General features: G+C 49.3%; 1 protein-coding gene across 1 annotated transcript in view; it reads left to right on the plus strand.

Annotated features, from left to right (window-relative positions):
- AIF1L (allograft inflammatory factor 1 like) overlaps nucleotides 1-26890 on the plus strand; it is a 50273-nt gene that overhangs the window by 13436 nt on the left and 9947 nt on the right. Inside the window, exon 3 of the mRNA XM_060250778.1 lies at nucleotides 18026-18092. Within this exon, the coding sequence (XP_060106761.1) occupies nucleotides 18026-18092 (67 nt within the window). The remainder of the gene's footprint in view (nucleotides 1-18025; nucleotides 18093-26890) is intronic.

A 26890-nucleotide genomic window follows, 5' to 3' on the forward strand; every position in this document is an offset into this window, starting at 1 on the left:
ACATTACACCCACAATAGGGATCAGTCACCAGAGGTAAACATGAGTTCCAGATACAGACACACAAATACAAAAATATGAAAAAAGCCCACAGTTTTGCCCCAAAACTACAACATCGCCCCCAATGTGATGACATCACTTCTGGAAGTGATGTCAGCATGCTGCCAGCCTCACACAGGGATGTCTGCTCAGGGGTCAGAAGACCATTAATTCAGGGGATTCCCCACCCTCACCAGCTGCAGCTAAAGCCACAAGAGCACGTTGGGCTGCAGGACAGCTGGTCAGTCTATTGGCAACTCTACTCCTCAGGCTCTGTTCCCAAAACCTCCAGGAATTTTCCAGCCCAGATTTGGGAACTCTAACTAAACCCAGAGAAAGTCCAAATGCAGTGAAGAAGAGGGGGAAAAGGAAAGAGAGACAGAATAAAACCAACACTGTTGTGGCAGTCACTGCCAAAGCAATGTTTTTTTAATTGGCACAGCCAATCAGAAGCCGTGCTGCGGCAGAGTGCCACCTGACCCCACCCACTTTCTGAAAACACTTGGCAGGGCCCAGGTAAAGTGCTGGCCAGCACTGTGGTGCCCACGGGCGTCGCATTGGGGACTCTCGTGTTCTGACACATAGTTTGTGCAGACGTTAGCAGGCATTGGCAGTGAGGCTCCCTGATGTGCCATCTGGAGCTATGTTACTGAGCTCTGCATCCCGAGCTGCAGCGAAAGCCACAAGAGCAGTCTGGGCTGCAGGACAGTTGGCCGATCCGTTGGCCAAGGGACCTCTTTGCAACTGTTTCTGCGTGGATTAAAGCGGGGAGTCGTTGCCCCCTTTTCCTCAAAGGAGCTCTGTGCGTCCGACAGCTGCACGGCAGGCAAAAACTCAAGCTCTGCACAAGACACTGATTGGTGAGGATGTCATCTCACACATGGCACTTCAAGGCTGCTGCTTGCTCCCACACACACACACACACACACACGCAAACTTCCTCCCCCCACTCCCCACCCTCAGCATCCTCCTTCAACAAGGCTTCACCACCTGCTTCCTGCCGCCTGTGACAATCAAAATGGAGACAAAAACTCTTCCCGGATAAGGGAATGGGGGAGGAAGAGGAGAGGAGATTGGATGACACTCCGGCTCTCTTATCTCCTCACACGATTGTGAAGGTTTGCCAAGGACTGGATCTAGGCCAGGGGTTCTGGCCTTTTGGAGCCTGCAGGCACCTTTGAATTAGGGTTGCCAGGTCTGCGTTGGAAAATACCTGGAGACTTTTGGGGGTAGAGCCAGGAGGAGGGTGGGTTTGAGGAGGGGAGAGGTCTTAGTATGGTATGGTGCCACAGAATCCACCCTTCCAAGTAGCCATTTCCTCCAGGGGAGCTGGTTGTCAAAGCAGGAGATCCCCAGGCCCCACCTGGAGGCTGGTGGTAGGGTTGCCAATCCCCAGGTGGGGGCAGGGGATCCCCCGGTTTGGAGGCCCTCCCCCCGCTTCAGGGTCGTCAGAAAGCGGGGGGAGGGGAGGGAAATGTCTGCTGGGAACTCTGTTATTACCTATGGAGATTTATTCCCATAGAAAATCATGGAGAATTGATCCGCGAGTAACTGGGACTCTGGGGGGGCTATTTTTTGGGGTAGAGGCACCAAATTTTCAGTATAGCATCTAGTGCCTCTCCCCAAAATACCCCCCAAGTTTCAAAAATATTGGACCAGGGGCTCCAATTCTATGAGCCCCAAAAGAAGGTGCCCCTATCCTTCATTATTTCCTGTGGAACGAAGGAATTGAAAAGGTGTGCCGTCCCTTTAAATGTGATGGCTGAACTCCCTTTGGAGTTCAATTATGCTTGTCACAGCCTTGATCTTGGCTCCACCCCTAATGTCTCCTGGCTCCACCCCCAAAGTCTCCTGGCTCCATCCCCAAAGTCCCCAGATATTTCTTGAATTGGACTTGGCAACCCTAGCTGGCGGCCCTATTTGGAATTCTGACACAGGGAGATGAGCGCAGTCACAAAATGGCTGCTGCAGCTTGCCTTCAATCACATAGTGAAGATCCTTGGGCTGTGGTGATTAACAGCTGCTGCCAATAGGGTTACCAATCCCCAGGTAAGGGCAGGGGATGCCTCAGTTTGGAGGCCCTCCCCTCACTCCAGGGTCATCAGAGAGCGGGGGAGGGGGAGGGAAATGTCTGCCGGGCACTCCATTATTCCCTATGGAGATCGATTCCCATAGACTATAATGGAGAATTGATCTGCAGGTATCTGGGGCTCTGAGGGGGCTGTTTTTTGAGGTAGAGGCACCAAATTTGCAGCATGGCATCCAGCGCCTGTCCTCAAAACACCCTCCAAGTTTCAAGAAGATTGGACCAGGGGGTCCAATTCTATGAGCCCTCAAAGAAGGTGCCCCACCCTTCATTATTTCCAATAAAGGAAAGGCATTTGAAAGGCATTATGAAAAGTGTGCGGTCCCTTTAAATGTGATGGCCAGAACTCCCTTTGGAGTTCAATTATGCTTGTCACAACCTTGCTCCTGGCTCCACCCCCAAAGTCTCCTGGCTCCACCCCCAAAGTCCACAGATATTTCTTGAATTGGACTGCAACCTTAGCTGCCAAAGCAACATTTTTCCAGAATCTCCATTCCCAAACATATCTCCAGTGGCTGATCTGAAGACTTGCTGGCAAAAGCCCCACCTGGCCACGCCCAGTTTCTAAAACACTTGCTGGGAGCCAGAAAAAGTCTTGGTGGGTACCTGAGGTCACCTTAGGGTTGCCAGGCCTGTGTTGGAAAATACCTGGAGCCTTTGGGGGTAGAGCCAGGACAGGGCAGGGAGGGGACAGCATGGCACAATGCCAGAGTCCACCCTTCCAAGCAGCCATTTTCTCCAGAGGAAAACAGAAAAACCACCGGAAGCAATGAAATTTACACGGAAACATGTATAAATAGGTTTTAGTGCAAGTTTAAATGAAACTTAAAACAAAACAAAACTAATCACAATTTATTTCTGCAGTGTTATTTTTAAAGATTCCCTGCAAAGTTCTGCCAGTAGGTTTTCTCCAAGAAAGTATAAGAGATCATTAGGGTTTGTAGAATCTTTCGGGATCAAGTGCCGTGTTCTACTGGAGAAAGTTTTCCTTCCAGACGTTTCGTTCTCAGCTGCGGAGAACATCCTCAGTGGCGTTGCAGCCGGAGCTGTATAAGAGATCCTTACTGTTTTATGATCTTGAAGTCTTTAAGTCCTTCAATCTTCCAGGGTGCCGGGCTGGGTCACAGTTGACTGGCCAACGGCGTTTGTAAGCCTCGGCAAGAGGCAAAATGGAGCTTAGCAGAGAGACCTTCGTCTCTTCACTATCTCCACAAACTCTCTCTGCTAGGGAGCATCTTCCCGATGCCCTGTTAAGGGGCGCTCAACCAAATGAACCCCCTCTAAGGCTCACAATCAGAAGTATCAGCTGGAGCTCCAACTAACAACTTCAGTGTGCCATCTTGTCTCCGAGAGCCGGCAGCAACTGATGAGAGCATGCGTAGACCCATGTTGAAAAAATTGAGCTGAGGCTCCGTGTAACGTCAGGAGAAGGAGGCTGACGAAGTGATCGAAACCGTGAGGAGTCCTTTCATAAGCGGTTCCTTCCTTACACTCTCCGCATCATTAGCAGTTGGGCACTGAGGAAAAAAACGTTCACCCACAACTGAGTCTACTCGAATGAAGCCGATTTACAGGGTTACTGAAAGACTGTGGGGGGAAATTCATGTGTTGAAAGCTCAGTGTTCCTTAGTTTTGTTTTGTTGAAGTTTCGTTTCACCTTGCGCTAAAATGTATCTATACACGTTTCCGTGTACATTTCATTGCTTCCTAGGGTTGCCAAGTCCAATTTAAGAAATATCTGGGGACTTTGGGGGTGGAGCCTGGAGACTTTGGGGGTGGAGCCAGGGGACATTAGGGGTGGAGCCAAGATCAAGGCTGTGACAAGCATAATTGAACTCCAAAGGGAGTTCTGGCCATCATATATAAAGGGACGGCACACCTTTTCAATGCCTTCCTTCCATAGGAAATAATGAAGGATAGGGGCACCTTCTTTTGGGGCTCATAGAATTGGACCCCCTGGTCCAATCTTTTTGAAACTTGGGGGGTATTTTGGGGAGAGGCACTGGATGCTATACTGAAAATTTGGTGCCTCTACCCCAAAAAACAGCCCCCCTAGGATCAATTCTCCATGATTTTCTATGGGAATAAATCTCCATAGAGAATAATAGAGTTCCCAGCAGACATTTCCCTCCCCTCCCCCTGCTTTCTGATGACCCTGAAGCGGGGGGAGGGCCTCCAAGCCGGGGGATCCCCTGCCCCCACCTGAGGATTGGCAACCCTATTGCTTTCGGTGGTTTTTCTGTTATTTCCATCGATTACACCAGTTCCAGTTGTTTTGATCATTTTCTCCAGGGGAGCTGAGCTGATCTCTGCCAGCTGGAGATCAGTTCTCAAAGCAGGAGATCTCCGGGGCCCACTTGGAAGCTGGCAATCCTAAGTCCCCACATTAGGGACCCTGACTTGTTCTAGGCCCCTGGAGGGGAAGGTACAGACCAAAAAGGATCGCTGCCTCCTGGTTCTGTAATTGAGCTGAGGCAGGAAAGAAAGCTGTCTTGAAAGCCGCCTTTGATTTGTGAGTGCAAATGAAGGGTTAAACTGGTGGTGTTGAGGGATATCAAACCTGCACTGAGTAATCCAGGCTATGTGGCCCTGGAGTCTTCTAAGTGGGTCAGGGGCTAAGTAAACCTCTTCTTTAGTCCTGGTGAAAACTTGTCGCTTGAAAGCCCGCCTGCAACTGGAGAAGCGGGAGCTGATCTGGGGAGAGATGGCCCCTCACCTCTCTGGGGTAGAGTTGCCACCCGGAGGCCGAGTGAAAGGCTTCGAACCGGCCAAATGCAATTTATTTTTAATGCCGCATCCCTTCGGGCTGTTTAGAAAGAACGCCCTTGGCTGCCAGCTCGAGCAGAGGTTTAACCCCAGACAGAACTGCGGCTTGTTAGTTAATTCGCAACTGAGAACGCGGACTTTGGACAGGGGTGGAGAGAGTTGTGACCTGGAAGATCCCCAGTTCAAATCTTGCCACTGCCACAAAATAACTGGGTGGTCTTAGGCAATCCAAATTTGCTTTCGGCCTGCCTCACTCCCCTCTTCACAAAATGGGGATAATCAGAGCCTTTTTTTGCGCAGGAACACAATCCCAGCTGGCTTAGTGCCAGTGGGTGTGGCCTAACATGCAAATGAGTTCCTGCCAGGCTTTTCCTACAAAAAGCCCTGTGTGAAACAACAGTTGTGTCAGGGGGTGTGGCCTAATACACCAATGAGTTCCTGCTGGGCTTTTCCTACAAAAAGCCCTGCGTGAAACAATGGTGATGTCAGAGTGTGTGGCCTAATATGCAAATGAGTTCCTGCTGGGTTTTTACTACCAAAAAAGCCCTGAAGATAATTCTACTGGTCTGCTTTGCAGGGCTGTTGTAAGGGGTTCAAATGAATGTACATGCAGTGCTGAATTAAGAGAGATATATGGTAGAGGGCTTGTGAAGCTCTTCGTCAAAGTTTGCAGAGGGGTGGCTGTGTAAAACTGTTATCCTAAGCAGAATTCTACCCTTCTAAGTACATTAAGGTCTGTGGACTTCAGAAGGGTGTAACTGGGGTTAGGATGAAGGCACTACGTTGGAGAGAAGACAAGGCAGAACAACAGGGTCCTAGTCAATTACTCTCAGCATTTAAGAAGGGAACATCTGCCCATCTATCCCAGTTTTATATATTTATTCCCTTCACTATGTTTCCCCCCTGGAATTAAACCCAAACGAATGGGGACCATGTGAATTAAGCTTGGCATTCCAGTTTGGTCCTTGCATGTGTTAAACCTCTCTGATTAGCCTTATTATGCTAATGTGATGCTCACCCTCTACCTCATATGCATGGACCTGGGCTTTTTTGGTAGCAGGAACTCTTTTGCATATTAGGCCACAACCCCCTGATGTAGCCAATCCTCCTGGAGCTTACAGTCTCTCTCTCTAGCCCTGTAAGCTTTTGGATGATTGGCTACATCAGGGGGTGGGGTGTGGCCTGATGTGCAAAGGAGTTTCTGCGGCAAAAAAAAAAAAGCGCAGCATGGACCGGTAACTAACTTCCATTTCCGTGTATCTGAAGATGTGTGCGTGCACACAAACGCTGATCTCTTGTATAAAGCTTCGTTGGTCTTAATGGTGCCTCTGGACTCAAACTCTGTTAGGATGGCACTGTCATTCTGTCACACAGTGACTACGTGACATCGACAAGGCTGAGGAGGTGATGCCTCATGCAGGCGGGGCGGATAGTAGGGTGGTACTTTTGCCGGCTCAGGGAATGGCTCATGAGATACCAGCCCAGCCACATGCCAAGAAAAGCATTGTGTGCCCCTCCTGGAGAACAGGTGCATCTTTCCTCAGTGGGATGTTGTGACACCTTAGAGGCGTCCCACCTTTATGATAGCACACACGTTGCTGACCAAAGCCTCCTTGGCTCGCAAAACCTCTTCCACCTGCAGACCTGGAACAACCCACTACACACAAAATACCAATTATCTAAAGAAACCACTGGAGGTTAGGGTTTGTGATATAGTCACAGTAAAGGGCTAGTACATGCAAAGGCCACAACATCATTAATAAGCAAGGATTAATAATATAATTAATAAGCAAGTAAATCGTTAATAAGCAAGGATAACAACGCTAGCAATACAAACAGAAGTGCCAAATTGGAGAGCCAGTTTGGTGTAGTGGTTAAGTGTGCGGACTCTTATCTGGGAGAACCGGGTTTGATTCCCCCCTCCTCCACTTGCACCTCCTGGAATGGCTTGGGTCAGCCAGAGCTCTGGCAGAGGTTGTTCTTGAAAGGGCAGCTACTATGAGAGCCCTCTCCAGCCCCACCCACCTCACAGGGTGTCTGTTGTGGGGGGAGGAAGATAAAGGAGATTGTGAGCTGCTCTGAGACTCTTCGGAGTGGAGGGCGGGATATAGATCCAATATCTTCTTCTTCTCAAATCACAACTGTCAGGGACTAGTTCCTAACAACTACAGCAGATCTGCACAATTACTGGTCCTTAACACATCCTACCAGACCTGTATTATGGCTAGCTAAGTGACTGATGATATGGATGCGATCACGCTAGAGATTTAGGGTGGCAGTATCCCGGTTCTGAAAAAGGCAGTTCTTTTTCATCCGTGCCTCAACATTCACACACACACCCCTGCTGCTGGGAGAGGCATGGGCCACATACATGCAAGAGGAACATTCAGACTGCCCGTGTGCATTCCAGGTGGGTGCAACATGCACCTGGCCATTTGAACAGCCGGGAAATACGCCCTACATACAATTTAGAGGTTCGCTACCAGGAAGTTTCAAAACTCTTCTGGTCGGTTTGGTGTAGTGGTTAAGAGCAGCAGATTCTAATCTAGCGAACTGGGTTTGATTCCCCCACTACTCCACATGCAGCCAGTTGGTGACCTTGGGCCAGTCACAGTTTTCTCAGAGCTGTCCTCTCAAGAGCAGTTCTCAAAGAGCTCTCTCAGCCTTAACCTACCCCATAGGGGGTCTGTTGTGGGGAGGAGAAGGGAAAGGAGATTGTAAACTGTTCTTAGACTCTGAAAAAAGGAAAGGAAAGGTCCCTTGTACAAGCACCTGTTGTTTCTGACTCTGGGGTGACATTGGTTTCACGTTTTCACGGCAGACTTTTTACGGGGTTGTTTGCCACTGCCTTCCCCAGTCATCTACACTTCCCCCCCAGCAAGCTGGGTACTCATTTGACCAACCTCAGAAGGATGGAAGGCTGAGTCAACCTCAGGCCAGCTACCTGAAAACCCAGCTTTCACCAGGGATCGAACTCAGGTCGTGAACAGAGCTTAGGACTGCAGTACTGCAGCTTTAACACTCTGCACCACAGGGCTCTGAATTAAGGGTGGGGTATAAATCCAATTTCCTCCTCCTCTTCTTCTTCTTCTCTAGCGTACTTCTAGCCAATTGAGCAAACACAATCTGTGCCATCAAATTCATGGAGGATGGGCCGTTGACTGCACAGTCAATTAGAACCACTGGATTTGAGTCATTAGAGACCAACAAGGAAAGGATATCCATTGTTTTTCAGGGCTTTTTTTGTAGAGAGCCAGTTTGGTGTAGTGGTTAAGTGTGCGGACTCTTATCTGGGAGAACCAGGTTTGATTCCCCACTCTTCCATTTGCACCTGCTGGAATGGCCTTGGGTCAGCCATAGCTCTGGCAGAGGTTGTCCTTGAAAGGGCAGCTGCTGTGAGAGCCCTCTCCAGCCCCACCCACCTCGCAGGGTGTCTGTTGTGGGGGAGGAAGGTAAAGGAGATTGTGAGCCGCTCTGAGACTCTTTGGGGTGGAGGGTGGGATATAAATCCAATATCTTCTTCTTCTTCTTCAACAAGAGCTTCCAGGTGTAAGCTTTCGTGAGTCAAACACCCTTTGTCAGACACAGTAGTAGAACAGAAGTGGAGATCGGGGTCTTTTCATCCTAGCCAGAAGGTAGGAGTGGCTTGAAAAGAGCAGAGGGGAAACGCTTGGGGTAGAAAATTGGCATCTGTAATGAGAAAAGACTCCCATGTCTCTGTTCAGCACAAGGCGTGGGGGAGGATATCCATTGTTTTTCAGGGCTTTTTTTGTAGCAGGAACTCCTTTGCATATTAGGCCACCCACCCCTGATATAGCCAGTCCTCCTTGAGCTTACAGTAGGCCTTGTACTAAAAGCCCTGTAAGATCTTGGAAGATTGGCTGCATCAGGGGTGTGTGGCCTAATATGCAAAGGAGTTCCTGCTACAAAAAAAAGCCCTGAATTTGTGAATTAACTCAAGTTCAGCAATCTTGTGCTGCCATTTCACTATGAAATGTCTTTGTTTGAAGACCGCCACTCTTAGGTCAGGCTAACATGTTCTCCTGCCGGTTTTTGAACGTTGCACTTTTAAATATCTGATTTATGTCCATTTATTCTTTGGCATAGGGACTGACCTGTTGGTCCGACGCAGAGAGCGGGAAGGGCATTGCTGACAGGTGGTGGCACGTAGAACATGGGAAGATGAACGAGTGGATGAAGCTGAGATGGTGGGGCTAGCATTCTTAGGTCCAGTTGTTGTGTTGTCAGAGGGGACATGGGGACCGAGCTGGCAGGTTGGTTTGTTGCAGGCCCTGGTCCCAGAGATCATGTCACCCCCTGTGCAAAAGAATAAAGGTGCAAGAACCGAGTCGTTACCGACCCACGGTGTGATGTCACATCAGCAGGGCTGGCCCTGCACTGTCTGAGACCCTAGGCAAGGCTAATGTCTGGCATCCCCCACCCCCCATACTGATAACATCACTGAGTTTTTTAATTCCCCGGAGGCTGGGCGCCCTAGGCAATAGCCTAGTTTGCCTTGGAGTAGAGCCATCCCTGCGCATCAGGATGTTTTCTTGGCAGACTTTTGACGGGGTGGTTTGCCTTTGCCTTCCCCAGTCATCTACACTTTCCCTCCAGCAAATTGGGTACTCATTTGGCTGACCTTAGGCTTCCCAATCCCCAGGTCCCAGAGGGGGATTCCCCGGTTTTACAGGCTTCCCCCCTCCCCCAGCCAGCTGGCCGGCCGGGGAAGCCCCGCCCCCAGAGCCATCATGCACCTCTATGAACGATTCCCATAGGGAATGATGGGGAATTGATCCGCGGGTATCGGGGGGTCTGTTTTTTGAGATAGAGGCACCAAATTTTCAGTATAGCATCTAGTGCCTCTCCCCAAAATACCTCCCAAGTTTCAAAAAGATTGGACCAGGGGGTCCAATTCTATGAGCCCCAAAAGAAGGTGCCCATATCCTTCATTATTTCCTATGGAAGGAAGGCATTTAAAAATTTGTGCAGTCCCTTTAAATGTGATGGCCAGAACTCTCTTGAAGTTCAATTATGCTTGTCACACCCTTGCTCTCGGCTCCGCCCCAATGTCTCCTGGCTCCACCCCTAAAGACTCCTGGCTCCACCCCCAAAGTCCCCAGATATTTCTTAAATTGGACTTGGCAACCCTAACTGACCTAGGAAGGAAGGAAGGAAGGAAGGAAGGAAGGAAGGAAGGAAGGAAGGAAGGAAGGAAGGAAGGAAGGAAGGAAGGAAGGAAGGAAGGAAGGAAGGAAGGAAGGAAGGAAGGCTGAGTCAACCTTGAGCTGGCTACCTGAACCCAGTTTCTGCTGGGATCAAACTCAGCAGAGCTTGGAATGCAGGACAGCAGCTTACCACTCTGTGCCGCGGAGCTCCTTCATGCCAAAGAATAAACGGGCATAAATCTGACGTTAAAAATGGCAATGCCCAAAAACCAGTGGGAGAACTGGTCAAGGGGAAATTACAGCACAAGGAAGCGTGTGCACACACACGAAAGCTCATACCTTGAATAACATTTTGTTGGTCTTAAAGGTGCCGCTGGGCTTTAAGCATGAGATTGCTATGACTGCTAATTCCCGGATTCGGAACAACGGACCCTCTGCAGGGCTGAACAGGGACACCAGATTTTTATCTCACTACAGATGCTAATTTCCTACCCCCAAACATTTCCCCTCTGCCCTAATCAAGCTGATGACAACATGCGTTGTACCTGTGCATCCTTCACAAGCATTCTTTACAACACCCCTCCCACCTTCCAACCGGGATAAAAAGACTTAGATCTCCATTCCTCCAGAGCTTTTTTTGTAGCAGGAACTCCTTTGCATATTAGGCCACACCCCCTGATGTAGTAGCCAATCCTCCAAGAGCTTACAGGGCTCTTCGTACAGGGCCTAACTGTAAGCTCCAGGAGGATTGGCTACATCAGGGGTGTGTGGCCTAATATGCAAAGCTACAAAAAAAGCCCTGGACCGTCTGTCTCGAACCTCTTTTGGTTTTTAAGGTGCTAAAAAAAATTATTTATATCCCGCCCTCCCCCGCCGAAGCTACTGGGCTCAAATCTAACTACTTCTGCAGAACAACACAGCCGCCCACCAAAACAGTCTAGGAACGCAGCAACGCAGCCTCCATGCTGTACAGTCTGAGTCTTGTCCCTTCCTCCCCCACAGCCTCTTTGCTGAGATGGAGAAGGGAGGGAGCTGGAAGAGCTTCCCTTTCGCTTTACTCTCCCCCCCCCCCCACAGCTGTGCGGACAGCTCCTGGCTGACCTCTGCCAGGCCTCCCTGATCACTGTGGCATATTTGACATACCAACTGTGTTGAGATGGCAAGGTAAAGGCACACACACACACAATGGTATGGGGCCTTCCACAGCAGCAGAAACTCCTTTAGACTTCATGAGGATGCTGTGACCCTACTGAGGGATTGCCTGTAGCAGGCCCATAGCTAACCAGGGGCCCACAGGGCCTGGCCCCCTGATAGTTTTGGGGGCCCCTCACCCCCAGGCTGCTGCCTCCCCTTGGCGTGATTTAGATCACATGGGAGGGGCATCCAGAAGCAGCCGCTGCCCCTCCCGTGACGGTTATAGAGCCCAGAAATCAGCTGATCGGGGGGGGGGCGGTCTAAATTTTGCAGCAGGGGTGGCAGGAGCAGTCACCAGCCTCCCGCATGATTTAAAGGGCCCCCTCCCCCTGCTGCGGGGCTGGCCTGTAGTTTCTTGGTCTGTCCAGGGTTTCTGGAAGCAACCCGTGATCCCACACAGAAATGCTGTCTCCTGATCTCATTCACATCTTGTCCTCTCCTGGCACCTAAAGCCAAAGACCCCTCTGCTCTCCCTGCTTACGTTTGCCAGCACAGTGGTAAATTGCCTGCTGAAGACTCTGGGTGGGATCCAGAGTCTCCAGTCCAGGAGCCTTTGGCCATCAGTGCTGGGAAGGAAGCCTTATAATGGGGCATTTGGGGGGAAGCCGTTCCTCTCTTGTGCTGCTGTTGATGATCGTTTCCAGGTGGGCAACTGTGTTGGTCTGAAGCGGTAGAACAAAGTTTGAATCCAGTGGCACCTTGAAGACCAACACAGTTTTATCCACAGTGCACAGGCCCACTCCTTCAGTAATACTGTCTATAGCAGGGGTAGCCAAACTTGCTTAATGTAAGAGCCACATGGAATAAATGTCAGAGGTTTGAGAGCCACAAGGAAGGAAGGAAGGAAAACAGATGGGGAGGGGGGAGGGAAGGAGAGGTGGAAAGAAGCAACTTTAACTTTAAATGCATTCTCTAGGCCGTTGGCTGGTTTGGCTAGGAGAAGAGATTTAAAGAGACAAATGCTTTCTCCAAGATAACCAATGGGGCAGTGGAGGCTTTGAGAGCCACACAATATGTGTGAAAGAGCCACAGTTTGGCCACCCCTGGTCTATACCCCCTTCCCACTGCCTTGCTATTTTTTTATATTTTGTGGACACTGGAGTGGTTGGGGGTCACATATATGTATTTTCTTTCCGACATAAGCTGTAGGTTTTTCTGTTATTAATTGTTGATCTGAATTATTGTTTTACTGTTGATCTGAATTATTCTTTTACTGTGGGGTATAAACAGAAATGAAAGCTATTCCCTTGAATAAAACTTTGTTGGTCTAAAAGGTGCCACTGAATTAAAATATTATTGTTGTTGTTAACGCTAACAACAACAACAAATCAACAACAACAATAATGGCTTTTTGTAGCAGGAACACCTTTGCATATTAGGCCACACCCCCTTGATGTAGCCAATCCTCCAAGAGTTTAGAGTAGGCCCCGTAAGAAGAGCCCTGCAAGCTCTTGGAGGATTTGCTACCTAATATGCAAAGGAGTTCCTGCTACAAAAAAGCAACTAATAATAATAATAGTGTGCTGTCAAGTGACAGCTGACTCATGATGGCTCTGCAGGGTTTTCCAGGCAAGAGATGAACAGAGGCAATTTGCCGTTGCCTTCCTCTCCATAGCAACCCCGGTCTTTCTTGGTGATCTCCCATCCAAGTCCTCACTATAGCCAACCCTGCTTCGCTTGCAAGCTCTTACAACATCAGGCCGGGCTGGGCTGCCAAGCAGCTGGATGCCCCTGGTCTCCGTACTGAAATCGAAATGGAACCGATTGCATTTTTTTTTTAACACAAGGGTGCTTCTTCTTCTTCCAATGGGTCTGCTTGCACTCACAGCTGCAAAGGCATTATTCACCAGCGTCTGCTATCTGGATTTGCAGTCGTGGAGACAGAAGGGAATGTGGCATGCTACATTTTTTTTCTTCAGTGTCAGCTCTCGGATCTTCCTCTCAAATAAAACAAGGACAGTGGTAGACTTGGGGTTGCCAATCCCCAGGTGGGGGCAGGGGATTCCCTGATTTGGAGACCCTCCCCCTGCTTCAGAGTCATCAGAAAGCAAGGGGAGGAAGAGGGAAACGTCTGCTGGACCTATAGCCCCATTACACCCTATGGAGACCAATTCCTTTAGGGTATAATGGAGAATTGGCCTGCCGGTATCTGGGGCTCTGAGGCAGCTGTTTTTTGAGATAGAGGCACCAAATTTTCAGCATGGCATCCAGTGCCTCTCCCCGAAATACATTCCAAGTTTCAAAAAGATTGGACCAGGGGGTCCAGTTCTATGAGCCCCCATAGAAGGGGCCCCTATCCTTCATTATTTCCAATTGGAGGCAAGGCATTTAAAAAGCATGGTCCCTTTAAATGTGATGGCCAGGACTCCCTTTGGAGTTCAGTTATGCTTCTCACAACCTTGCTCCTGGCTCCACCCCCAAAGTCTCCTGGTTCCACCCCCAAAGTCTCCTGGCTCCACCCCCAAAGTCCCCAAAAGAATTGGACTTGGGAACCCTAAACGGACTGGTGATGGGTGTTGGAAAAACCAACCCTGTCCCTGGTAATAAGAGAGAGTGAAGGAGATCAGTTCTGCAAAAGCCAGTCTGGTTGCCTGCCTCCGCTCCTGGCTGGGGCCCTGAAGCCTGCATTTGAAAACATGTGCGTAGCGCATGGAGACCAGCAGCATCCTGCATGTTGGCCGTCATCCCTTGGAGGATCCGTGTTCCCTACACAAGGAAGAGGACAAGATGTGATCCAAATGGAGAGCAGATGCTGGTGATGGCTGCAGTGAGGAATGTGCCGCTGGTGCTGAGGGTGGGAGGGAGGGAGCCATGAGATCATGTTGGGGCTTCTCCTCATTGTTGAAAGGATGCAGGAAATGCAGAGAAAGACCCTCAGGGGTTCAACTGCAGGAGGGAGGTGGCTGGACGAGGGTCACTGAAGGCAGGAGCACCTTTAAGACCAACGAAGTTTTATTGAGAATGTCAGTTTTTGTATAGGCAGCCCCATGGCGCAGAGTGGTAAAGCTGCGATACTGCAGTCCTAAGCTCTGCTCACCTGAGTTCAATCCCAGTGGAAGCTGGGTTCAGGTAGCTGGCTCAAGGTTGACTCAGCTTTCCGTCCTTCCAAAAGAAGATAGAACTCTAATTTGGTACTTGCTCTCAGCTGGTAGGACATTGTATGCGCAGTTGTGGAGCAAGAAAAAATACCAGAGAAATGGGATTGGATTGTAAAAGTTTTATCGTGGAGTGAGATGGACAAATTAACAAGAACTTTAAGAGACTATGATTTGGATGTGTTTAAAAAGGAGTGGAAGAAATTTAGAGGATATATAGAGAAAGAGTGGAATGTAAAAAGACATTGGACAATTTTTTAATATGAATATGAGAAAAGAAGGATATTGAACTTTGATTGGATAAGGGTACCTTTATAACTGAACTTAAGTATATAACCTCGGCGGGAGTCTAGTAACGGAGGGAGGGGGGATTGGAAAATATCATATGGGTTAGAGATAGTAATGATATAGTTAGATATTGTTACCATATGTTATCAATAAAATTGTTTAAAAGGAGAATGTCAGTTTTCGTATAGGCAGCCCCGTGGCGCAGAGTGGTAAAGCTGCAATACTGCAGTCCTAAGCTCTGCTCACCTGAGTTCAATCCCAGTGGAAGCTGGGCTCAGGTAGCTGGCTCAAGGTTGACTCAGCTTTCCGTCCTTCCAAAGTGGGTGTAAATAGGGAAAGTATAGATGACTGGGGAAGGCAATGGCAAACCACCCCGGAAAAAAAAGTCTGCTATGAAAATGTCGTGATGCAACGTCACCCCGGAGTCGGAAATGGCTGGCGCTTGTACTGGGGACTACCTTGACCTTTTAAGCTTTCGTATGCATGCATACTTCATCAGACAATGGAATGGGGTACGACGAGCAGAGCTGCGTATAGCTGGTGGGCAGTGGTTAAGAATGCAAAGTGGCACAAAGTTAGAATCCAATGGCAAACTAGTGAAATTAACAAATCGAAAGAACATTTGGTCTGAATAGCATTTGCATGGGAAACCAATAAAACAGTAACATGTCAGAATGGGAAACCAAGGCAGGCATGTGAGGGGAAGGGACTGTCCCCTGGTCGTCTCCAGAAGCCCTGTTTACAAACGACAGGGAAGGCACTTACAATGCACAGTTGATGTTTTGTTTTTACATGCATTGAGGCAGTTTGCATGTTACATTTAATCCACATACAGGGGCACGCACATGTAATTTTTTCCCCTGGGAATAGCTTTCATAGATCCGCAGCTGATTAAAAACCTTCTTCTGGCAAACAAGTCTCTGTGCAGGGAATCAGTTCTGTGCAATAATGTTGGCATAATGGTGCTGGCCTTAGTGAGGTATTGTAATGGCTACTGAGATATGATGGGCATGAAACGCTTTGGACCCTTCCAACTGTGATAGAAATGCCAAGTATTGTTATCTGAAACATGCAGCCTTAGATTTCAGATCAGTTGCCAGGGAATCAGTTTGCATTGCTCTGAAACTCTGTGTGTGTGGGGGGGGGGGGGGGGCGGGGGAGTAACGCAGAGTGGGGTGGATCAGCAGTGGTCTTTATGGAGTGTGTTCTTGCTTTGCTTGCTTCTAGTATTGGAGGGGGTCTTTCCTGTAGTATCAGTCAATAATTTTGTGGGGTTCATTGCCGGTGGACGTTGCGGCTGCCCACTTGTATAGGCGGCTTTGAAAGGGGGTTAGGGACAGGCCGGTAGCTATGAGAGGACCTGTGGGGGCACAGCCCCCTGACTGCTAGGCAGGGCTCCCTGACTTGGGGCCCCTAAGCAGCCTCCAGTGCCTCGGCTGCATCCTTCTGCATTCTGCTCTTGTGAATCTACACAGTTGCTTCTGCTTGCTTAGGGGCCAGAAGAAATCTCTGACCCCTCAGCAAGCAGAAACAACAGGGCACTTTTGGAGCCCAGGGCTGAAAGTTCGGGGAAGGGACGGTGGCTCCGTGGTAGAGCATCTGCTTGGGAAGCAGGTCTCAGGTTCAATCCCTGGCATCTCCAAAAAAGGGTCCAGGCAAAATAGGTGTGAAAAAACTCAGCTTGAGACCCTGGAGAGCTGCTGCCAGTCTGAGAAGACAATACTGACTTTGATGGACAAAGGTCTGATTCAGTAGAAGGCAGCTTCATATGTTCATATGTTAAGCTCAGAGTTGCTTCTGCTTGCTTAGGGGCTGGAAGAAATCTCTGACTCCCTCAGCAAGCAGAAAGAACGGAGCACTTTCAGCGCCCAGGACTGAAAGTTAAGCTCTACGTTGGGCTAGAGGGCGCCTGCAAGAAGAGGCCGTTCTGGCCCTCAAGTGGTGCGGCGGGGGTAGGGGGCGGATGGCTCCATTGCAGACAGGTCGGGATAGGGTAGGCAGGTGCACACAAGTGGAGGTCTCAGCTGCAGTCTGGGGCTGGGGATCAGTGGAGAGGTGATGTTCACCTGCAGGGGTTTTCTGGCCTGGTCTTGCTAGCCATCTGAGCGAGAGTGCGAGCTGCGCTTGGGCAGCCTCGTCTCGCCCTCCAACAGGAAGAAATCTGAATTGGAGGTCTGGTAGCCCCAGGCGTCAGTTGCGACTTGGTGGCACCTTCCACTCCCCCCCCTTGTCCCACCGGGCTTGCCTAGCTGGATCATGCTACAGGTAAGGGCAGGAGACTGTGCAGCACGTATCTAAACCTCTGAGTGGCTCCCCACCAGAGCTGTTGGAAGAGGAGTGGAAAGGGATCACCTTGGGGCAGCTGTGGGGAGGGGGGAGGCTGTATGGCAGTGAGCTGGCAGCTTTCCTCCTCAGTGGTGGTAGGAGAGAAGGCCATGGAGGTTGGGGCTACTATGTGCCCCCTGAAAAAAATCAGGGCCCCCCCCCCAATTCTTCAAATCCTGGCTACGGGGCTGGTTAGGGATAGATTGTGCGACTGGACAACAACAACAAAAAGGGATAGAGAAGAGGTCATCTAAGGCCACTATGATGGTTGAAAAGAACCTCCACCTCCAGAGGCAGGCAGTCTTTGAATTGAGCACTATGAGAGAACATCTGGGGAAAGTCTGGGCACTATGCCCTGCTTGTTGGCCCTCCTGGGCAATTGGCTAGCTATGGCGTGAGACCAGATGCAGGACTAGAGCCAGTTTGGTGTAGTGGTTAAGTTTGCGGACACTAATCTGGGTTTGATTCCTCACTCCTCCCCGTGCACCCGCTGATGTGACCTTGAGTCAGTCACAAGTTCTCACAGAGCTGTTCTGCTCAAGAGCAGTTTCTGTCAGCGCTCTCTCAGCTCCACCTACCTCACAGGGTGTCTGTTGTGGGGAGGGGAAGGGAAAGGAGACTGCAGGCCACTCTGAGACTCCTTCAGGTAGGTAAAGGTAAAGGTGGTCCCCTGTGCAAGCGCCAGTCGTTTTCAACCCTGGGGCGACGTCGCTTTCACAACGTTTTCACGGCAGACTTTTTACGGGGTGGTTTGCCATTGCCTTCCCCAGTCATCTACACTTTCCCCCCAGCAAGCTGGGGACTCATTTTACCAACCTCGGAAGGATAGAAGGTTGCGTCAACCTGGAGCCGGATACCTGAGCCAGCTTCTGCTGGGATCGAACTCAAGTCGTGAGCAGAGGGCTCCGACTGCAGTACTGCAGCTTTCAGGTAGTCAAGGGTGGGGTATAAATCCAATCTCTTCTCTTCTCTCTGGATGGACCTCTGACCTGATCCAGGAGAGCTCTTCTTGCATATTTATGTCTTGAGATTTTTTTTTCCTTTTCTCTCTCTCTTCCTTCCCCAGGAGTTTCTCTGTGACCCGAAGTTTAGCGATGAAGAGAATTTGGAGGAAAAGCTTGCAGTTTTTAAAGGTACCAATCCATGTGATTTCAGCTGAGTGGGGAAATGCTAGAGAAAAAGCTGCTTATGTTTTAGGCAAGTCCATGAAATGGTCAAATACTTTGTCCCAGGCAGCTGACAACTGAACAATTGCTTGGATTCTGCACAGAATTTTTCCTTGGGGATGTGGGCGGTGCCAGAGGTTGCCTGAGGCAGACAAATGTCAGGTTCCAGAAGCCTGCCAAGAAGGCTTGCCAACTCTGGCTTGGAAAATTCCTGGAGATTTGGGGGAGGGGGTGCTTGAGAAAGGCAGAGTTTGGAAAAGAGAGGGAACACTCAGCAGGGATGAGATTCCGTAGAGGTGACCCCCTCCCTAAAGCTGCCATTTCCTTCAGGGAAACCGTTTTTGTAGTCTGAAAATCAGTCATAATTTTAGGAGAGCTCCTGGCTCCACCTGAAGGTTGGCAACCATAATATTCAGTCATCTGGACTGGCATATTAAAATTTTGCTGGGCTCCTGGGAACTGGGGAGTAAGAAGAGAGAGCTGACTGAGTACTGGATGCGAGGGGGAAGCATTCTCCAGATCCCCTTGTGTTGCCCATTCTCTTGGTGGTTAAGGGAAGCCACCAGCAGGTCTTAGAAACATAGAGCTGGAAGGGTACTTAAAGGTCATCTAGTCCAACCACCTTGCACAGTGCAGGCAATTCACAACTACCTCCTCGTGCTCTCCCAGGGAGGCAAAACAAAACAAACCCTCCAGGATCCCTGGGGAATTTGTCCTGGAGGAAAATTCCTTCCTGACCCCAAAATGGCAATCGGCATTACCCTGGGCATATAAGAAAGGGCCTCAACAGCCGAGCACTAATTCCTTCTTGCCCTCCCTCTCAAACTGGAGAGCCAGTTCGGTGTAGTGGTTAAGTTCGTGGACTCTTATCTGGGAGAACTGGGTTTGATTCTCCACTTGCAGCTGCTGGAATGGCCTTGGGTTAGCCATAGCTCTTGCAGAGCTGTTCTTGAAAGGGCAGCTTCTGGGAGAGCTCTCTCAGCCTCACCTACCTCACAGGGTGTCTGTTGTGGGGGAGGAAAGTAAAGGAGATAGTAAGCCACTCTGAGACGCTGAGATTTAGAGTGAAGGGCGGGGTATAAACCCAATATCATCATCATCATCTGAACATATGAAGCTGCCTTCTACTGAATCAGACCCTCGGTCCATCAAAGTCAGTATTGTCTACTCAGACTGGCAGGGGCTCTCCAGGGTCTCAAGCTGAGGTTTTTCACACCTATTTGCCTGGACCCTTTTTAGGATATGCCGGGGATTGAACCTGGAACCTTCTGCTTACCAAGCAGATGTTCTTCCACTGAGCCAGCATCCCTCATCAGCAAAATCAGCATTGCTGTAAGGTCTTGCTGAAGAACTCCTAGAATCCTTGGACCTGCCTTGCCTTGGTGAATCTTTCACAGCTCCAAAGTAGTGTTGCCAGCTCCCTGTTTTCCACCTGCAGGGGATGGGGGAGTAGGGTTGCCAGATCCAGACTGGGAAATTCCTGGAGATCTGGGTATGGAGGGCAGGGACCAAGGCGGAATACAAGGCCATAGAGTCCATCCTTCAAAGCGTCCATTTTCTCCAGGGCGACTGATCTCTGTAGTCTGGAGATTAACTGTAATTCTGGGGGGTCTCCAGGTTTGACTTTGAGGCTGGTGTCCCTGTTCCAGAGGCAACCCTGTCCATTCAGAATTGCTGGCTGAGATCACGGGTTTTACAGCTGGGGAGAATCCAGGAAGAATGTTCCTTGGCCGTGGCCTCAGGGTGTGGGCAGAAGGGTCCTCCAAGGAGACAGTTCTGGAGTTTTCATGTTTTTAAGTTGTTTGACACCAACCATACTGAGAAACAGATGTGGTTGTGCAATCCGATTTTTGGCCCCGCCGTTTCCTCTGCTGGGAGATTTAAGGAGGACACAGATGCACTGATGTTTATGACTTCGTCTTATAGGGTGAATTCAAATTGAGCCCCCTTCCCCTCTTCTCTCCCTCTGGATTCTGCAATGACCACCAAGCGAGATCCTTCCGGAAAAGCTTTCCCAAAACGAAAATGAGTCCTCATAACAGTCAGCACACTTCCTGTAAGCTCGTAAAAATCTGATGGCCTGCCTACGGTTACCATCTCTTGTAGGGCTGCCAACCGTGAAGTTACTTGTAGACTCTAAAGGATTACAGAAACATGAAGTCAACCTAGGATACATGTTGCCGCCTATTTTTTTTTTAAAGAAATACAGCTCTTTTGCCAGATAGATGTTGGAAATGTAAAAAAACATGAAGGTTCTTTCTACCATATGTGGTGGACTTGTGAAAGAGCGAAAAAGTATTGGCAGATGATTCAACAAGAGATTTCTAAGATCTTGGGATACGAATTTAACAAAGTTGCAGGGACTTTTCTGTTGGGATTACAAATGGAAAAATTTCCAAAAGAAGATAGAACTTTAATCTGGTACTTGAGGACATTGTATGCTCAGCTGTGGAAGCAAGAAAAAATACCAGAGGAAATGGGATTGGATTGTAAAAGTTATGACATGGCGTGAAATGGACAAGTTAACAAGGACCTTAAGAGACTATGATTTAAAAGTATTTAAGATGGAGTGGAAAAAGTTCAGAAGATACGTAGAAAAAGAGTGGAAAATAAAAGGACATTGGACAATTTTTGATAATGACTAAGTACAAGAGGGAGGAGGATATTAATTTTGGTTCTTATTAATTAAGGGTACCTTTAATATTAAGATTTTAAGTATATAACACCAGCGGGGGTCAAGTAACGGGGTGAGGGGTGAGTAGAAAGTAACATATGGGATAGATTAAAAAAAAAGTAATTATTAATGAAGTAAGAAATTGAAATTTATTACCATATGTTGCTAATAACATTGTTTGAAACCAAAAGAAATACAGCTCCTTTACGGCCTACAAGTGCTACCTGACGACATCACCCATCAGAGAAGAAAAGTTGGCAACTGGATTTTGTGCTGGATTTTTAAATCATTGGGTGGTGACCGCAGGACATGCTAATTGCCAGTGCATGGGACTGTAACTTTAAGAACTTCGATAAAGATTTATGTTCTAATACAAGGATAGGAATCATGTTTGTAATATATAAGAAGCATAATGGGCTCTTTTGACGTGTTCTATGAATATAATAGAATTTGGGTTGCAAAGGATTTGAGTGGTCTTTTAGACTTTTTCATCAGCCATCTCTGTTGTTCAATCCATCTGTGGGGGTTTCCTGTGTGTATGTACAATCCCCAGGTGGGGGCAGGGGATCCCCCGGTTTGGAGGTCCCCCCCCCCCCCCGCTTCAGAGTCATCAAAAAGTGATGGTGGGAAGGAAATGTCTGCTGGACATTTCATTATTCCCCATGGAGACAGATTCCCATAGGGTATAATGGAGAATTGATCCATGGGTATCTGGGGCTCGGGGGGGGGGGGTGTTTTTTGATATAGAGGTACCAAATTTGCAGCATAGTATCCAGTACCTCTCCTCAAAACACCCTCCAAGTTTCAAAAATATTGGATGAGGGGGTCCAGTTCTATGAGCCCCCAAAGAAGGTGCCCCTATCCTTCATTATTTCCAAAGGAAGGAAGGCATTTAAAAGGAACACAGTCCCTTTAAATGTGATGACCAGAACTCCCTTTTGGAGTTCAATTGTGCTTATCACACCCTTGCTCCTAGCTCCACCCCCAATGTCTCCTGTCCCCACCCCCAAGGTCCCCTGGCTCCACCCCCAAAATCCCCAGATATTTCTTAAACTGGACTCGGCAACACTAGCTGAAGTCCTTTCCCTACCCAAAACCTGCCCTATCCCAGGCTGTACCTCCCAATCTCCAGGAATTTCCCAACCTGGAGTTGGCAACCCCTGCTCATAACAGCTCTTCCCAAGAGCTCACTCTTGAGATGCCTGTCATTCCTCCCTCCCAGTTCCCTGGAATTTGGTGTTTTTTTTAAGCAGAAAACCTCCTGAAGCCCAGAATTCTGGACCAGGCCCTCTTCAAACACTGTGACTGTCCATCATGGGGGCACAGCTTCCCCCCACACCACCATCATGAATGCCCGCCCCCTGCCCTCTTCCACCAATCCAGGGCCTAGAGAGCTTGTCTCAGCGATGCGGAGCCTCGCTCAGCTGGTGGCCTCTGTCACTGCAGCCAAAACACCTCCTTCGGGTCTCCCGACAATCGGGCCATTGTTCCCCTCTCCTTATCCCCTGCTGGGCATGAGAGACTCAGGAGCCCCTGTGCAGAACTGGCATTGGTATAAAAGATGTGTGTGTGTGTGTGTGTGTGTGTGCAGAGGGAAGAAGAAGAAGATATTGGATTTATATCCCGCCCTCCACTCCGAAGAGTCTCAGAGCGGCTCACAATCTCCTTTACCTTCCTCCCCCACAACAGACACCCTGTGAGGTGGGTGGGGCTGGAGAGGGCTCTCACAGCAGCTGCCCTTTCAAGGACAACCTCTGCCAGAGCTATGGCTGACCCAAGGCCATGCTAGCAGGTGCAAGTGGACGAGTGGGGAATCAAACCTGGTTCTCCCAGATAAGAGTCTGCACACTTAACCACTACACCATTGAACAGGGGAAGGGCAAAAGGGATCTAGGGTTGCCAGCCTCCAGGTGGGGCCTGGAGATCTCTTGCTTTTCCAACTGAGCTCCAGCTGGCAGAGGTCAGCTCCCCTGGAGAAAACAGCTGCTTGGAAGGGTGGACTCTATGCCATTGGACCATGCTGAGGCCCCTCCCCTCCCCAAACTCCGCCCTCTCTCATCCATCCCCAAAGTCTCCAGGTATTTTCCAACACAGACCTGGCAACCCTAGGGGCTCCTACAGACTATAGTCCAGAACAGCATTCCCTTTGAGCTGAGTTAGTGTGAGCTAGCTCCCGGATCTTTCGTCTCCGGCTCACACATTTTTGTCTTAGCACAGGAAAAATGGCCCCAGAGCAATCCAATTTATACAGTAGCTCATAACTGAAATGCCAGTAGCTCACAACTAAGATCCCCATGGCGCAGAGTGGTAAAGCTGCAGTACTGCAGTCTGAACTCTCTGCTCACGACCTGAGTTCGATCCCAGCAGAAGCTGGGTTCAAGTAGCCGACTTGAGGTTGACTCAGCCTTCCATCCTTCTGAGGTCGGTAAAATGAGTGCCCAGCTTGCTGGGGGGAAAGTGTAGATGACTGGGAAAAGCAATGGCAAACCACCCCGTAAAAAGTCTGCCGTGAAAACGTTGCGAAAGCAACGTCACCCCAGAGTTGGAAACGACTGGTGCTTCCACAGGGGACTGCCTTGACCTTTTTTACCTTTTTAGCTCACAACTTTTATAGCAGTAGTAGGTCACAAAGTAGAATTTTTGCTCACAAGACTCTGCAGTTTAGAGGGAACATTGGTCCAGAATACGAAGAGTGAGGGGTGGGGGAGGTCAGAATTTTTAAAAAGAAAAGTGTTGTAATCTCTTTCTCTGTGCTTACCAACATCCTGGAGATCTCCTGGAAATACAGCTGCTCTGCAGACAGCAGATTACCATGTACTCATTTACCTTAGAGAGAACAGCAGCTTTGATGGCTAGATTCTATGGTAGCATTTTAATTGGATTGCCAGCTCTGGGTTGGGAATTACTTGGAGATTTGGGAGGTGGAGCCTGGAGAGGGCAGAGTTTGGGGAGGGGAAGGGCCTCAGCAGGGTACAATTTGGCGTACAGTTTGGTGTAGTGGTGAAGTGTGTGGACTCATATCTGGAAGAACCGGGTTTGATTCCCCACTCCTCCACTTGCAGCTGCTGGAATAGCCTTGGGTCACCCATAGCTCTCGCAGGAGTCATTCTTGAAAGGGCAGCTGCTGTGTGAGTCCTCTCAGCCCCACCCACCTCACAGGGTGTTGTGGGGGAGGAAGATTAAGGAGATTGTGAGCTGCTCTGAGACTCTGAGATTCGGAGTGGAGGGCAGGATATAAATCCAATATTATCATATTCTCCTTCTCCTCCTTTCTTCTTCTCTTCCTCCTTTCTTCTTCTTCTCCTCCTTTCTTCTCCTTCTCCTCCTTTCTTCTTCTTCTCCTTCTCCTCCTTTCCTGCTAATTTTCTATGCTAAGGGGATGAGGAGGCAAGAAACTTGCCAACACTCTGGAGATTGACAGTTTGGGAATGTTTTTACCATGTAATCTGCTGCTGCTGCTGATGATGATGAAGATATTGGATTTATATCCTGCCCTCCACTCCGAAGAGTCTCAGAGCAGCTCACAATCTCCTTTCCCTTCCTCCCCCACAACAGACACCCTGTGAGGTAGATGAAGATATTGGATTTATATCCCGCCCTCCACTCCGAAGAGTCTCAGAGCAGCTCACAATCTCCTTTCCCTTCCTCCCCCACAACAGACACCCTGTGAGGTGGGTGGGGCTGGAGAGGGCTCTCACAGCAGCTGCCCTTTCAAGGACAGCTCTGCAAGGGGCTATGGCTGACCCAAGGCCATGCTAGCAGGTGCAAGTGGAGCAGTGGGGAATCAAACCCGGTTCTCCCAGATAAGAGTCTGCACACTTAACCACTACACTACAAAGGGCACTGCCCTCCCAGTCCATGTATCTTTTAAACTCCTGATTCATTCATCTAGATTCTAGAAGATAGCTTCCAAATATATGAAGGACTGCAAAGTCTAACTCAATAAATATCTGGGGTCTTTGGGGGTGGAGCCTGGAGACTTTGGGGGTGGAGCCAGGAGCAAGGTTGTGACAAGCATGATTGAACTCCAAAAGGAGTTCTGGCCATCACATTTATAGGGATTTCAGCCCACAATACCTGATCCCCTCATCTGATGAAGTATGCTTAGAGAGCACACGAAAGCTGACGTTCTGAATACAACTTGGTTGGTCTTAAAGGTGCAACTTGACTCCTGCTTTGTTCAACTACTTCAGTCCAACACGGCTGCCCACTTGGATCTATTTAAAGGGACCGCATGCCTTTTAAATGCCTTCTCTCCATTAGAAGATACTGAAGGATAGGGGTACCTTGTTTGAAGGCTCATTGAGTTGGACCCCTTGGTCCATTTTTTTTAAAACTTGGGGTTTTCTTGGAGGGGAGGCTCCAGGTGCTATGCTGAAAATTTGGTGCCTCTACCTCAAAAAACAGCTGCCCCAGAGCCCCTGATAGCCATGGATCGATTCTCCATTATACCCTATGGGAACCAGTCTCCATAGGGTATAATGGAGTGCCCAACAGATATTTCCCTCTCCCCCCTTTCTGATGACCCTGAAGTGTGGGGAGGGCCTCCAAACCTCCCCTGCCCCCAACCTAGGAATTGGCAACCCTGCGTTATGTCAATGGGAATGTTTATGGGAGGTCACTTTTGCCTGCACAAGGTTCTCAGACTTGCCATCTGGACTACACTGGGCTAAATGAACCAGCAGTCTGATTCTGCACCAGGCAATCTTATATGCTCATGGACTTGTGTGTGGAGAAGTGAATGGGTCTCTGTACTAAGTCAGACACTGAGAAGCGCCAGTGGAATAGCCTAGAATAATGGCACAGTGGGGTTTAATTTCCCAGGGCCGCATTAACAATTAGGCCAAGTAGGCACTGGCTTTAGGAGCTTTGGGCGGGCTTCCCGCTCCCCGCCCCCGGTTTCCCCCCTGCTTGCAGCCCTCCCAGCCTGTACATGCAGCCAGCAACTGAGCCGCTCTTTGCCTGACTTGCCTGGTGCGGCTGCTGCTGCCGTTGCTGCCAAGTTTGCCTCTCTCTGCCTCTCCCCTGCAGCTTAGTCAAAGGGGCTTTTAAGAAGGTGGCTGCAGGCTGCAGGCTGCAGCAGGGGTAGTGGGTAGTGGAGCGGGCACTCCAACTTTGCGAGGGGGCCCAGAGATTTTGACTGCCTAGGGGCCTCCACAGGGTTTAATCCGGCACTGTAATTTCTGCCCACCCCCCTGCCACATCCCATCTAAATCAGTGTGAGCTGAGGCACCCCACCCCAGATCTCTCCTCTCCCCTCCCCTCTTCTCCTCTCCTCTCCTCTCCTCTCCTCTCCTCTCCTCTCCTCTCCTCTCCTCTCCTCTCCTTTCCTCTCCTCTCCCTTTCTTTTTAGTCATAATTTCTGCAAGAAAGTCTAACATGGAAGCAATGTGACCGTAGTCCAGCTTCAATACGGCTACTCCCTTGGAAAGGGATCCGATCCTTCCAGACCGCTTGCCGCTAATGAGTTCTATGTCCCCAGTGGTGTCTCTCTGAAAGGGGCCCAGGTCACTAATTGGCATTTGGCCTAATTGGCGGTGGCTGTTGGCTTGGGTCTCTCTAAAGGCCCTTTGTCATTTGCAAGCCCGTTTTCTGTAGCGGGGCAGTGGGGGGGGGGTGGGGAGTGAGGAAGGTGCTTTTAGGTCCTGTTACAGCCTTTGCACACCAGCTTCTCTTTTGTGACACCCGCTAGGGAACCAATTGAGTGGTGGATTTCCAAGACTGGGGTTTCAGTGGGCAGCTTTTGGGAAAAGACAGCTTTTTTGAATAAGCAATATCCACTGGAAATCTGCCTTGGGCAGTTTTGTACATAATGGTGTACAGTTCTATTGGATTCCTCTAGTTCTTTAACTTGGAAAACAGCAAAATAGGAGTCAATTGCTCCTTTAAGACCAATTTAGTTTTATTCAGAACGTAAGCTTTCGTGTGCATGCACACTTCTTCAGACGAGGAATGAGGTACAGTAAGCAGAACCACATATAGCTGGTGGGGTTTGGAATGTCAAGTGGTACAAGTTAAAAACCAATAGGAGAATAGTAAAAATAACAAATTCAGAAAACCTTTGATCTGGGTTTAATTACCGTGGGAAACC

The sequence above is a fragment of the Heteronotia binoei genome, chromosome 12 (assembly GCF_032191835.1).
Source record: "Heteronotia binoei isolate CCM8104 ecotype False Entrance Well chromosome 12, APGP_CSIRO_Hbin_v1, whole genome shotgun sequence".
NCBI classification, from domain to species: Eukaryota; Metazoa; Chordata; class Lepidosauria; order Squamata; family Gekkonidae; genus Heteronotia; species Heteronotia binoei.